Source organism: Podarcis vaucheri (genome assembly GCF_965113315.1).
Source record: "Podarcis vaucheri genome assembly, chromosome: Z".
Taxonomy (NCBI): Eukaryota; Metazoa; Chordata; class Lepidosauria; order Squamata; family Lacertidae; genus Podarcis; species Podarcis vaucheri.
In genome coordinates this window covers 50,246,859-50,258,431 of record NC_138758.1, presented here as the reverse complement: position 1 = coordinate 50,258,431, position 11,573 = coordinate 50,246,859, and the positions used below count along the sequence as shown (strand labels likewise).

The following is an 11,573-nucleotide window of genomic DNA, read 5'->3' as shown; positions in this document are numbered from 1 at the left end:
CATTATCATCTTGATTCAATGTGTTTCCCGGTCAGTTTTGCCATTTCAGCACAGTCCGACAGTTTGGCTTGCCATTCTTCCCTAGTCGGAGCTGTTGGATCTTTCCATCTTTGGGCTAGTAGCAACCTTGCAGCTGTTGTTGCATAAACAGTCTTTTGGGATGTCGAAAGCTGTAATTCCCAACAGAAAAGCTTCTGGGGATTTTTTCACAAATGTTATCTTAAACATTTTTTTAATTCATTGTATATCATTTCCCAAAAAGACTTTGGTATCTTACATGACCACTACGTATGATAAAAGGTACCCTCCTTTTCTTTACACTTCCAACAAATATTGGAGCTTGTTCTATACATTTTAGATAACTTAGTAGGAGTCAGATACCATCGGTACATCATTTTCATATAATTTTCTTTCAGCGTACAATCCTTGCATCTTTTCCTTGTGCGCCAAAAAACAAAACAAAACAAGGGACCCCCTTTGCAAAGTTTAATACAGTTGCTGTTAGGTAAAGGTAAAGGTACTCCTGACCGTTAAGTCCAGTTGTGGCACTCCTCTCGCTTTACTGGCCGAGGGAGCCGGCGTTTGTCCGCAGACAGCTTCCGGGGCTGGATAAATTTGGTTCAGTGCCAGTTCATGCCACTCAAGTGGGTTATCCTGGTGTAAAACAGAGTCAGGGAACCTGGTGTTGGACTTCAGCTTCTGCAAACCCCATTTGACATAGCCATGGTCGGGGATAATGGAAGATGTAATCCCAAACAGCTGGAAGGCCACAGGTTGACCCACCTCCCCCACTCCCCTGTCCAAGTAACTCAAGTGCTACATTGTGCAAACCATCTCTGCACAATCTTCATCTCAGGATTGTGCCCCAGACCTCTCTGCACCCACATTGACTCACCATACATGACATAAAGGTAAAGGGACCCCTGACCATTAGGTCCAGTCGTGACCGACTCTGGGGTTGGGGTGCTCATCTCGCTTTATTGGCCGAGGGAGCCGGCGTACAGCTTCCGGGTCATGTGGCCAGCATGACTAAGCCGCTTCTGGCGAACCAGAGCAGTGCACGGAAACACCGTTTACCTTCCTGCCGGAGCGGTACCTATTTATCTACTTGCACTGGTGTGCTTTCAAACTGCTAGGCTGGCAGGAGCAGGGACCGAGCAACGGCAGCTCACCCCGTTGCAGGGATTCGAACTGCCGACCTTCTGATCGGCAAGCCCTAGGCTCTGTGGTTTAACCCACAGCATACCTTCCCCTAAAGAAACCTGGGAGTTGCAAGTCATCGCCGCAGACAGAGCTGTAATTCCCAGCACCCTTAACAAACTACAATTTCCAGGGGGGTGGGTGGGTATTAAAATGTGTGGTGTGTTTGCAGCTTAAAAGGCTCTCCTGAGCTCCAAAGACCCCTGGAGCTTTCTCTTTTCTGTTTGGCCACATCCTTGCTCTAATTGACTAATAATTTACACTAATGGCCCTGTCAATTGAGTGGGGAAGGTGTGTGTGTGTTGGGAGATAGGTATGGCAATTCAGTGTTAAGATATTTGTCTTCATTACCCAACAAAAACAGCCCCCCTCCTGCCTCCTCCCATTTAGCTGGGGAGGGGGGGGAAATCCTTTCATCCATTTGCTTCTAGGCCCTGGGGTGTTCTCTTCATTTCTTTGCAGTATGCTTCTTTAATTTATTTCTAACAATGTTTTTATTTCTGGGAGTATTTCTACAATTTCATTCCCTTTTAGGACATTTCCTTTACTGTGTGTCTGGGAATGTTTCTAGAGTGTTCATTTATTACTACCATGTTACTTTCATTTGTTTCTGGAATGGCCCTTTCATTTGTTTCTAAATATGTTTTCTAGGGTGTACCTTTCCACTTGTTTTGAGGTTTCTAGAATGCAAACAACAACAATAACAACAAGAAGTCTATTATTTATATCTGCCCATTTGGCTGGGTTTCCCCAGCCACTCTGGGCAGCTTCCAGCAAGCTGAAAAAACATAATAATAACCATATATAAAATCATTGGCTTCCAATACGTTTCTGAGCACAATTCAAAGTGTTGGTGCTGACCTTTAAAGCCCTAAACGGCCTCGGTCCAGTATACCTGAAGGAGCGTCTCCACCTCCATCGTTCTACCCAGACACTGAGGTCCAGCACTGAGGGCCTTCTGGCAGTTCCCTCCCTGCGAGAAGCCAAGTTACAGGGAACCAGGCAGAGGGCCTTCTCGGTAGTGGCACCCGCCCTGTGGAACGCCCTTCCAGCAGATGTCAAAGCGATAAACAACTACCTGACATTTAGAAGACATCTGAAGGCAGCCTTGTTTTGGGAAGTTTTTAATGTGTGATGTTTTAATGTATTTTTAATCTTTGTTGGAAGCCGCCCAGAGTGGCTGGGGAAACTCAGCCAGATGGGCGGGGTACAAATAATAAATTATTGTTATTACTATTATTATTAGAAAGTTTTTTTATTTAAAACATCCATACAAACACAGAAAACAGACAAAGAAAGAAGACACAATTCGTACATACCCCACCCATAACACCCCCGTGACTTCCCTCCACTGCAACTCGACAACCTTAAGTCCTAGAAATTCATCTATCACTGCATCTTTTATATATTACTTCTCATATATTCCTTACTATTTATTAATTTCATTTATACTTTACATACCTAGTTCATGCATGTCAACATATTCGCTTTAGAACAGTGTTTTCTCATATAATCTTCAAAACATTGCCATTCTGATTTTAGTTTTTGATTTGTCTGATGTCTTATGGCTGCTGTTAAATTTGCAAAATCTATGAATTCATTTAGTTTGCATATCCAATCTTCTTTTGTAGGTATAATATCTCCTTTCCAATTCCTGGCAATAACTAATATGGTGGCCGGCTGTGCCATATAAAAAAAAATATTTTCTTTTCCTTTGGGATATATTCCCTAATATCCCTTATAAATACGTCTCTGGTTTTTTTCCTATGGAGATTTTAAACATCTTTTTAAGCTCTTCATGAATACTTCCCCAATTTTTTTTAATTTTATTGCAGCCTCACCAAACATGAAACATTGTCCCTTCAAGCTTCTCACATTTCCAACATAGATTGGACTTTAACTTATAGATCTTGGCAATTTTAGATGGTGTCAAATACAGTGGTACCTTGGGTTACATACGCTTCAGGTTACATACTCCGCTAACCAGAAATATTACTCAGGTTAAGAACTTTGCTTCAGGATGAGAACAGAAATCGTGCTCCAGCGGTGCGGCGGCAGCAGGAGGCCCCTTTAGCTTAAGTGGTGCTTCAGGTTAAGAACAGTTTCAGGTTAAGTACGGACCTGTGGAAGGAATTAAGTACTTAACCCGAGGTACCACTGTACCACCTATAAAACATTTTCATCATATTCTCTTTGATGGTGTAACAGGCAGTGAATTAAAAAGTCTCTCCCATTGTTCTAATTGAATTGTATAGCCAATATCTTTGGCCCATTTGACCATTACCTCCTTTACATCTTCCTCTTTGAGGTCCCATTCTAATAAAGGTAAACGGGCCAGTCTTGCCAGACTCTGGGGTTTGTGCGCCCATCTCACATCTATTGGCCGGGGGCCAGCGCTGTCCGGAGACACTTCCGGGTCACGTGGCCAGCGTGACAATGCTGCTCTGGCGAGCCAGAGCCGCACACGGAACGCCGTTTACCTTCCCGCTGGTAAGCGGTACCTATTTATCTACTTGCCCCCGGAGGTGCTTTCGAACTGCTAGGTTGGCAGGCGCTGGGACCGAGCAGCGGGAGCGCACCCCGCCGCGGGGATTCGAACCGCCGACCTTTCGATCGGCAAGCCCTAGGCGCTGAGGCTTTAGCCCACAGCGCCACCCGCGTCCCTCCCATTCTAATAGTAAGTCATAAATTTGAGATAGTAATTTCTTATTATTTTTACCAATACCGTATATAATTTAGAATCCTCCTTTCCAAATCATCTCTGTCTATCCAAATTAAATACACTGTTTAACTGATGGTACTAAAGCCAATGGGTTATATTATGCCTTATCTCTTCGAATGGTTTCAACTTTAACTGGCCTTGATCTTCCATCAGTAATTGCCTATAGGTTGCCCAATTCCTCTCCATATTTAGTTTTTTGATAGCCAAGGCTTCCAACAGGGACAGCCACCATGGAGTTTTGTGGTTCTAAATGTGTTTGATATTTGGTCCATACTTTATAAAGAGCATTTCTGAGAATGTGGTTGTTAAACCCTCTGTGGACTTTAACCTTGTTATATCCAAAGTAGGCATGCCATCCGTATCTATTACTGTAGCTCTCCAAATCCAAAATATCCGTTTGTTCTAATAAGATCCAATCTTTTATTTGGAAATAAAATCATAATAAATGCCTGACGTGTAGGTGGGTTCCCACCAGGCAAGACACAGTGATGACAGCAAGAACCTTTATTGAACTACATGACTGGGGAACAGGGGCAAAGCAACTGCTTATATACATACCTGAAAGCCTGGGCCACTCCCACTCCCAACATGATTGGCTGTCTAAAGTTCCAAGCTGCGAATCATGACTCAGAGTTCAAGGGCCAATGGCAGGCGCCAAAAATCCTGAAATGTTCTGTGATTGGACATCATGTGTTGAATCAGAGCACAGCAGCTCAGAATCCTTAGTCCTTAGTCAGGCAAACACAGATCACTGAATACATAGCACCTTACATTTCTTTCTGGAACATTTCACCCATTAGTTTCCAAGGATGTTTATAGAATGGTCCCTTTCATTTGCTACTGAAAACATTTTCTAGAATGCCCCCCCCATCTCCTTGCTCCTCCCATCCTTTAGAATGTGTAATGGGGTCACATGAAGGACTGGATTTATGCATAGGCTAAATAGGCTGAAGCCTAGGGCCTCTAGATCTAGGGGGCTTCGCCAGCCTGCCCACTCCCCAGCACCGCAGACAGTCTTCCCTCTCCCAAAATTGCAAACCCAAGACTTCATGCGAGGGCAGGGCAACTCGGACCTCTACATCTAGGGGGCCTCGCCAGCCTGCCTGCTCCCCAGCACTGTAGTATCCCTTCTCCCAAAATTGGAAACCCAAGACTTCATGCGAGGACATTTCTCCCCCATTTCAATGAAATTTTGCTTCAAAAGGAAAGGCGGACTTGGACATCGTCTTCCTCTAAGGGAGAAGTTATGTACTCAACTTGGATACCATCCTCCCCAGAAATCCTTGGGATATACTCACATGCCACACTCTGGCCATGTGGTGCTATAACCAGGACCAGACAATGAGAAGTGAGGTTACAGGGAACCAGGCAGAGGGCCTTCTCAGTGGTGGCACCTGCCCTGTGGAACGCCCTCCCAGCAGATCTCAAGGCAATAAACAACTATCTAACTTTTAAAAGACAACTGAAGGTGGCCCTGTTTAGGGAAGTTTTTAATCTCTGACGCTGTACTGTTTTTAATATTCAGTTGGAAGCCGCCCAGAGTGGCTGGGGAAACCCAGCCAGATGGGCGGGGTATAAATAATAAATTATTATTATTATTATTACACAACCCACAAGCCCCACATCATGTCAAGCTGGAGAAGAGGGCCAGCACCTCGCTTTGCAACGCAGCCCTGCTCTCCTACCGCATCCTTGAACAGCAGACTGTGGTGGCAGCACTGTGTCCCAGACAGCAAAGACTTGCTCTCATGCATACGAAGTGGATTGCCCATCTCAGCAAGTGAAATTAGGAAAGCATGATTAATGTTGATGAATTTGGGGGCTTGGGAGGGCTCTGCAGACCCTCCCCCTGACACTCTGTCTGCTTCTCTCCTTCCAGCCACCCCTTTCTCCCCAAACATACCCCTTCTCTCTCCCCCCCCCACTCCCTGCCTGGATCTGTCAAAATGATTTGCAACTCAGAGCCTCATTCTTCCCTGCTGACAACTCCTCTCCATGTGACGTGCAGCCGGCCTGGAGACTAAGGAGGCAGGGAGGCATCAGCTGGCAGAGAGCGCTGCTGTCAAAAGCTCAGAGCTGTGCCTGTGCCACTTAGATTTCCAGGCGTGCTGGGCTTTGTTCTAACAAAGCTGTAACTGAGCCCCCACCAAAGAGAGTTTATTCAAATCGAGGCACTTTTGAAACCCACACTTCGAGATGCATCCATAGGATTCCTGTGTAGGATAGCAGTCAGAATTGCAGAATTCTCCCATCCCTCACTGCCTGTGAATCCCCTGCCCTACACCAGCTCCACTCCCTTCCTCTTCTCTCTCTCTCCACTTCCTTCCCACTGGATTTTGCCAGAGACCCAGCAGAGCCCAGCTAAGCCCACTGCTTTGGGGCAATGCAGCTGGTTTATGTGCAAACCAGCAGGCGTTTGGAATGAACTTTCTCTGCCCATTAAGAGTTAATAGCCCTGGCCAAATGCACCAGCCCTTTGGCTCAGTAATAGGCATGTCCTCTGTGTTTGAAATCCTTTCTCGGTGGTTATTTATTTAGCGTTCCTAGTGGGAGAAAGAGCTGTTTACAGTTTCTGGCTCTCATGAAGATTTGAAAGAAAGGACCACATCTGAAGATCGCAGTTCCTGGAGCGAGAGCCACCCGCCACCAGCTTGGCCAATCTCACCCTTACATCCATACTACAAGAAAGAAGATTCCACCTAAACATTAGGAAGAACTTCCTGACAGTAAGAGCTGTTTGACAGTGGAATTTGCTGCCAAGGAGTGTGGTGGAGTCTCCTACTTTGGAGGTCTTTAAGCAGAGGCTTGACAACCATATGTCAGGAGTGCTCTGATGGTGTTTCCTGCTTGGCAGGGGGTTGGACTCGATGGCCCTTGTGGTCTCTTCCAACTCTATGATTCTATGATCTGTTGTCTGCCTCGAGAGCCAAAGGAGGGGGCCTCCAGGGGTGAAGCCAAGCTGCTGGAGCAGGGGTAGGCAACCCATGGGCCGGATGTGGCCCAATTGCCTTCTCAAACTAGCCCGTGGATGGTTCAGGAATCAGTGTGTTTTTACATGAGTAGAATGTGTCCTTCTATTTAAAATTCACCTCTGGGTTATTTGTGGGGCCTGCCTGGTGTTTTCGCATGAGTAGAATGTGTGCTATTATTTAAAATGCATCTCTGGGTTATTTGTGGGGCGTAGGAATTCATTCATCCCCCCCCCCAATATAGTCCAGCCCAACACATGGTCTGAGAGACGGTGGACCGGTCCACAGCTGAAAAAGGTTGCTGACCCCTGTGCTGGAGAATCGCAGCGCCTGCTTGTGGCTGCTGAGACCCATAACTTGTAACTGCTGCCTCCCACATTGTTTTTTTACAGCCTCCCCTATGTGGCTCGACTACAGCTCTCATCTTGCTTGACCATTGGCCATGTTGGAGATTGTGAGAACTTGCTTAATGCATGTTTAACTCTATAAGACGCATCAGACCATAAGACACACCTAGTTTTTGGAAGAGGAAAACAAGAAAAAAAATATTCTGCATCCCAGAAGTCAGGACAGCAAGCTTGCTGTCCTGGCTTATGGGATAGCTGCATGCAGCTTCTCCTGGGCAAGGAGAACCTTCATCCCCTGCCTGGGAGAGGCTGCAAGCAGCTAAGTCTCTCCCAAGAGCCGCGCTCCCTTTAAAGAGCACAGGGAGTGTGTGTTTTGGGGTGTGTCTTGGGGGCTTTTCCCCGAGGAGGGAAAAGGGCAGCCCTTCTCCCTCCCTGGGAAAAGCCCCCAAGAGCCGCACACATGCTCCACGCGGCTCTTTAAAGGGAGCACTGAGCAGAACTTCCCACCTGCATTCGCTCCATACGACGCACACACATTTCCCCTTACTTTTTAGGAGGGGGAAATTGTGTCTTACAGAGCGAAAAATACGGTACAGTGGTGCCCCGCAAGACGAATGCCTCGCAAGACGAAAAACTCGCTAGACGAAAGGGTTTTGCGGTTTTTGAGCTGCTTCGCAAGACGAAAACGTCTTGCGTTTTTTGCAAGTTTGTTTCCTTTTTCTTAACACCGTTAATACAGTTGCGACTTGACTTCGAGGAGCAACTGATAGAACGCGGTGTGGTAGCCTTTTTGGGGGGTTTTGGCGATTTTTTAAGCTTTTCCAAAACTTTTCCGACACCGTGCTTCACAAGACGAAAAGACCGCAAGACGAAAAAACTCATGGAACTAATTAATTTCGTCTTGCGAGGCACCACTGTACTTACTTATTGCATTTCTATCCTGCTTTTTCCACCAAGGAGATCAAGGTGACATGGTTCTCCCCCTCCTCATTTAATCCCCACAACATCCCTGTGAGGTTAGGCTGAGAGTGGTAGGGACTGGGCCCCAAGGTCACCCACCTTGGGTGGGAGTTTGAATGCAGGTCATCGTCTGGCACTCCAGTCACTACCCTGTGCTGGCTTTAAGTCCAAAAGTATATAAAGGGATACAGGTTCCCAAGTTGCGCCACGAACCATACATACGAACAGCAAACTTGTTCTCCCAGCGCCATTCTGATTCAGCCAAAATGATGCCCCTCCCACAGACACAAGAAAAATGGATCGGATCATCATGGACCTGGGGTGCAGGGTGGGAGAGAAGAGACAGGTGGGGAAGAGGGAATGGAATAGCATCCCTTGGACCTGGAACAGGAGAATGCCCCCTGGAGCAACATTTTGTGGCTAGTCCTATTTTACTACTTTTGTTTCTAATGTTTTGGTTTCTGCAAGCAGAACCCCAGCGCAAGAGGGGCTGACCCCTCCGGGAGAGAGGGCAAAAACAGAACTCTCCTAGCGCTCTACATGGGCCTGACGTCTTCTCCCAACCCAAGTGCCCTTGCCAACATTTTAGGGAGTCGCAGGCAAACTTGGAGGAGGTTCATTAGATGCTGGGAAGAATTAGCACCTGTGCCTCATTACGAGTGACATAATTAGCTCCTTGTAGGGTTGCAGGAGTCAGGCTGCTGACATCAAAACAAGCCAAGCCACTGGCAGCTAGGAAGACGTTGCCTTGTTGGGCCCAAGGAGCCAGGCAGAGTCTGTGCCAAGAGAGGAGCAGACGGCTTGGTTGGCACTGGTGTGTAGTTCCTGTGGCTATTGCCAGCCACCATTTGGGGTTACTCGCAGACAAGCTTCTCTCTCTCTCCTCCATTGCTTGGCTCTAGGCACATGTGTTCTGCTCCAAAGGCAAGGATTTCCACCAAAGGCAACCACCCCTTTGCCCTCCGGTCCTGGGGAGACCACTTCTCTTGTGTCAGGAGCCGAGTGCTATAACCTGTAGAATAACAAGAGTTGCAGAGCTGGAGGGAACCCCCTGAAGGGTCATCTAGCCCAACCCCCTGCTATGAAGGAGTCACAGCTGCATGAACGACTGCAAATTTGATTGCAGCTGTTTTAAAGCAGCCGTTCAATAACTGTCTGTCGGGGATGCTTTAGCTGTAATTCTTGCACTGCAGGGGGTTGAACTAGATGACACTCAGGGTCTCTTCCAACTTTACCTATGATCAAGTAGGCTGCTGCTGCTGCTTCCCATTGCACAGCTGCTGTGTCTTGACTGTCAGAAATCGTGTTGAAACACCCTTCCCCTGCAAATGCATATGATTTGGCTCACTCTCAGCCGTGTGAAGGGGCTGTTAAGATCATCAGGGGACCGCATCCTTTGCCTCTTGGCCACCCATCGTTTGAGCCTTACTTTGGTTTGGGAGGCTTCACCTGGGCTTTCCTGAAACCTTTTCAGGGTTAAGAACTAGAACTAGAAACTCTGTTACTGTGCTTCGTTTTGACATAAAAGCAAAACCTAGAAACCACAAGTTTAAATTGTGTAGCTCTCCTGTGCACATGGCATGGACTGTGAGCCCCAACCTTTGGATAGTTTTTAAAAGCACAATTTGTCCTCAGCTCATGTTTGTTTCCCTTCTGTTAGTTGTTGTGGGTACCTGATAACCACTCCCCCCACTCTGCCCGCCCCCTTCCTATGCAAGGTCAAGGTGGTGGAGGAAGGAGGAAAATGCCCCCATTTCTGTGTGTGGATGTATTTGGCACCATACCATTGACACAGTAATAGCACTAATAATAGCAGTAATATCAGTGGCGCATTCATACTGGGCTGTCGGTGTATCATTCGGCCTTGTTGGTTGTTTTGTGATGTTTCCCTGATGTTGCTGCACAGTTGTTGTCTGGAGGGACTATGTCGCAAGAAAAGTGGCACAAACGCTCCCAGAATATTCGAGGTACAAAAAGTTACAAGATTTCCGTAGGAATCCTGTTTGCTTGCTCCAGTGCCCTGCCATTTCCACCATCCATGCATCTCCAACTCCATGGGATGGGTTTTTCTAGCTGCACTAGAAGGAACGAACATTCTTACAAACATGCTTAGGAATGTCAGCAACTAAGCAAAATATCTACAGCTTGAAAAAATAATATATAGAGGCAGCATCTACTTGTGTTCAGCGTTAATATGTGAATAAAGGTACTCTTGTATGTAAAAAGAACCTGCTGGATTGGGTGACTGGCCCATACAGTCCAGTATCTGGTTCTCAAAAATGCCAACCAGATGCCTCTATTGTAGGGTTACCAGACGTCCCTGGTTCCCGGGGACAGTCCCCAGATTTGCAAATCTGTCCCCGGGAAACATGGCAGTGGCAGCCTCAGCCGCCCGGAGCCAGCCTGGTAGCACAGTAGGCTCTGGCTGGCTTCAGGAGCTGCTCGCTGCTGCCAAAGTGGAACTGGGGACGCTTGGCAGTACAGATCTCCTGCCTCCCCCCTTGTTTTGACAGATTGGGGGGAGGCTTGGGAGTTGTGGGTGGGCCTCCCCTGAGCAGTCAAAACAAAGGGGGAAGAGGGCAGGAGATTGGGAGAGGCTTGGGAAGAAGAGAAGAAGAGTTTGGATTTGATATCCCGCCTTTCACTCCCCTTCAGGAGTCTCAAAGCGGCTAACATTCTCCTTTCCCTTCCTCCCCCACAACAAACACTCTGTGAGGTGAGTGGGGCTGAGAGACTTCAGAGAAGTGTGACTGGCCCAAGGTCACCCAGCAGCTGCATGTGGAGGAGCGGGGAAGCGAACCCGGTTCACCAGATTACGAGTCCACCACTCTTAACCACTACACCACACTGGGAGTCACGGGCAGTGCACAGTTTCCCAGTTTTTAAAAACTCTGTGCATTTATGTTTCACAGGGTGCGAAAGAAGGGCTTTGCACCTTGCCTGGCAGAGAAACCGCGTGTCTTGTGTCCCTCCTGGGCAATGGCGTGCCATCTGTCTGTGACTCCCGAGCCTTATTTGATCTCCTGACCTCTTCCCCCTTTGTTTTGACAGATCGGGGGAGGCTCGGGAGTCACAGGCGGGCGGCGGGCCATTGCCCAGTTTTTAAAAAACTGCGCAGCTATCCCAGAAGCCAGAACAGCAAGAGGGATTGCTGCTTTCACTGAGCAGCGATCCCTCTTGCTGTTCTGGCTTCTGGGATTCAGAATATTTTTTTTCTTGTTTTCCTCCTCCAAAAACTAGGTGTGTCTTGTGGTCTGGTGCGTCTTATAGAGCAAAAAATACGGTAATTCGTTCCGGAGGTCTGTTCTTAACCTGAGGTACCACTTTAGCTAATGGGGCCTCCTGCTGCCGCCGCACGATTTCTGTTCTCATCCT

The 11,573-nt window shown here is 47.5% G+C and overlaps 1 protein-coding gene across 1 annotated transcript in view; it reads right to left on the bottom strand.

The window, feature by feature from the left end:
* Positions 1–532: 532 nt before the first annotated feature.
* Positions 533–11,573, bottom strand: part of DAB2IP (DAB2 interacting protein) — a 320,886-nt gene continuing 309,845 nt past the window's right edge. The window contains exon 17 of the mRNA XM_082208812.1: positions 533–654. Within this exon, the coding sequence (XP_082064938.1) occupies positions 621–654 (34 nt within the window). The 3' untranslated portion in view covers positions 533–620. The remainder of the gene's footprint in view (positions 655–11,573) is intronic.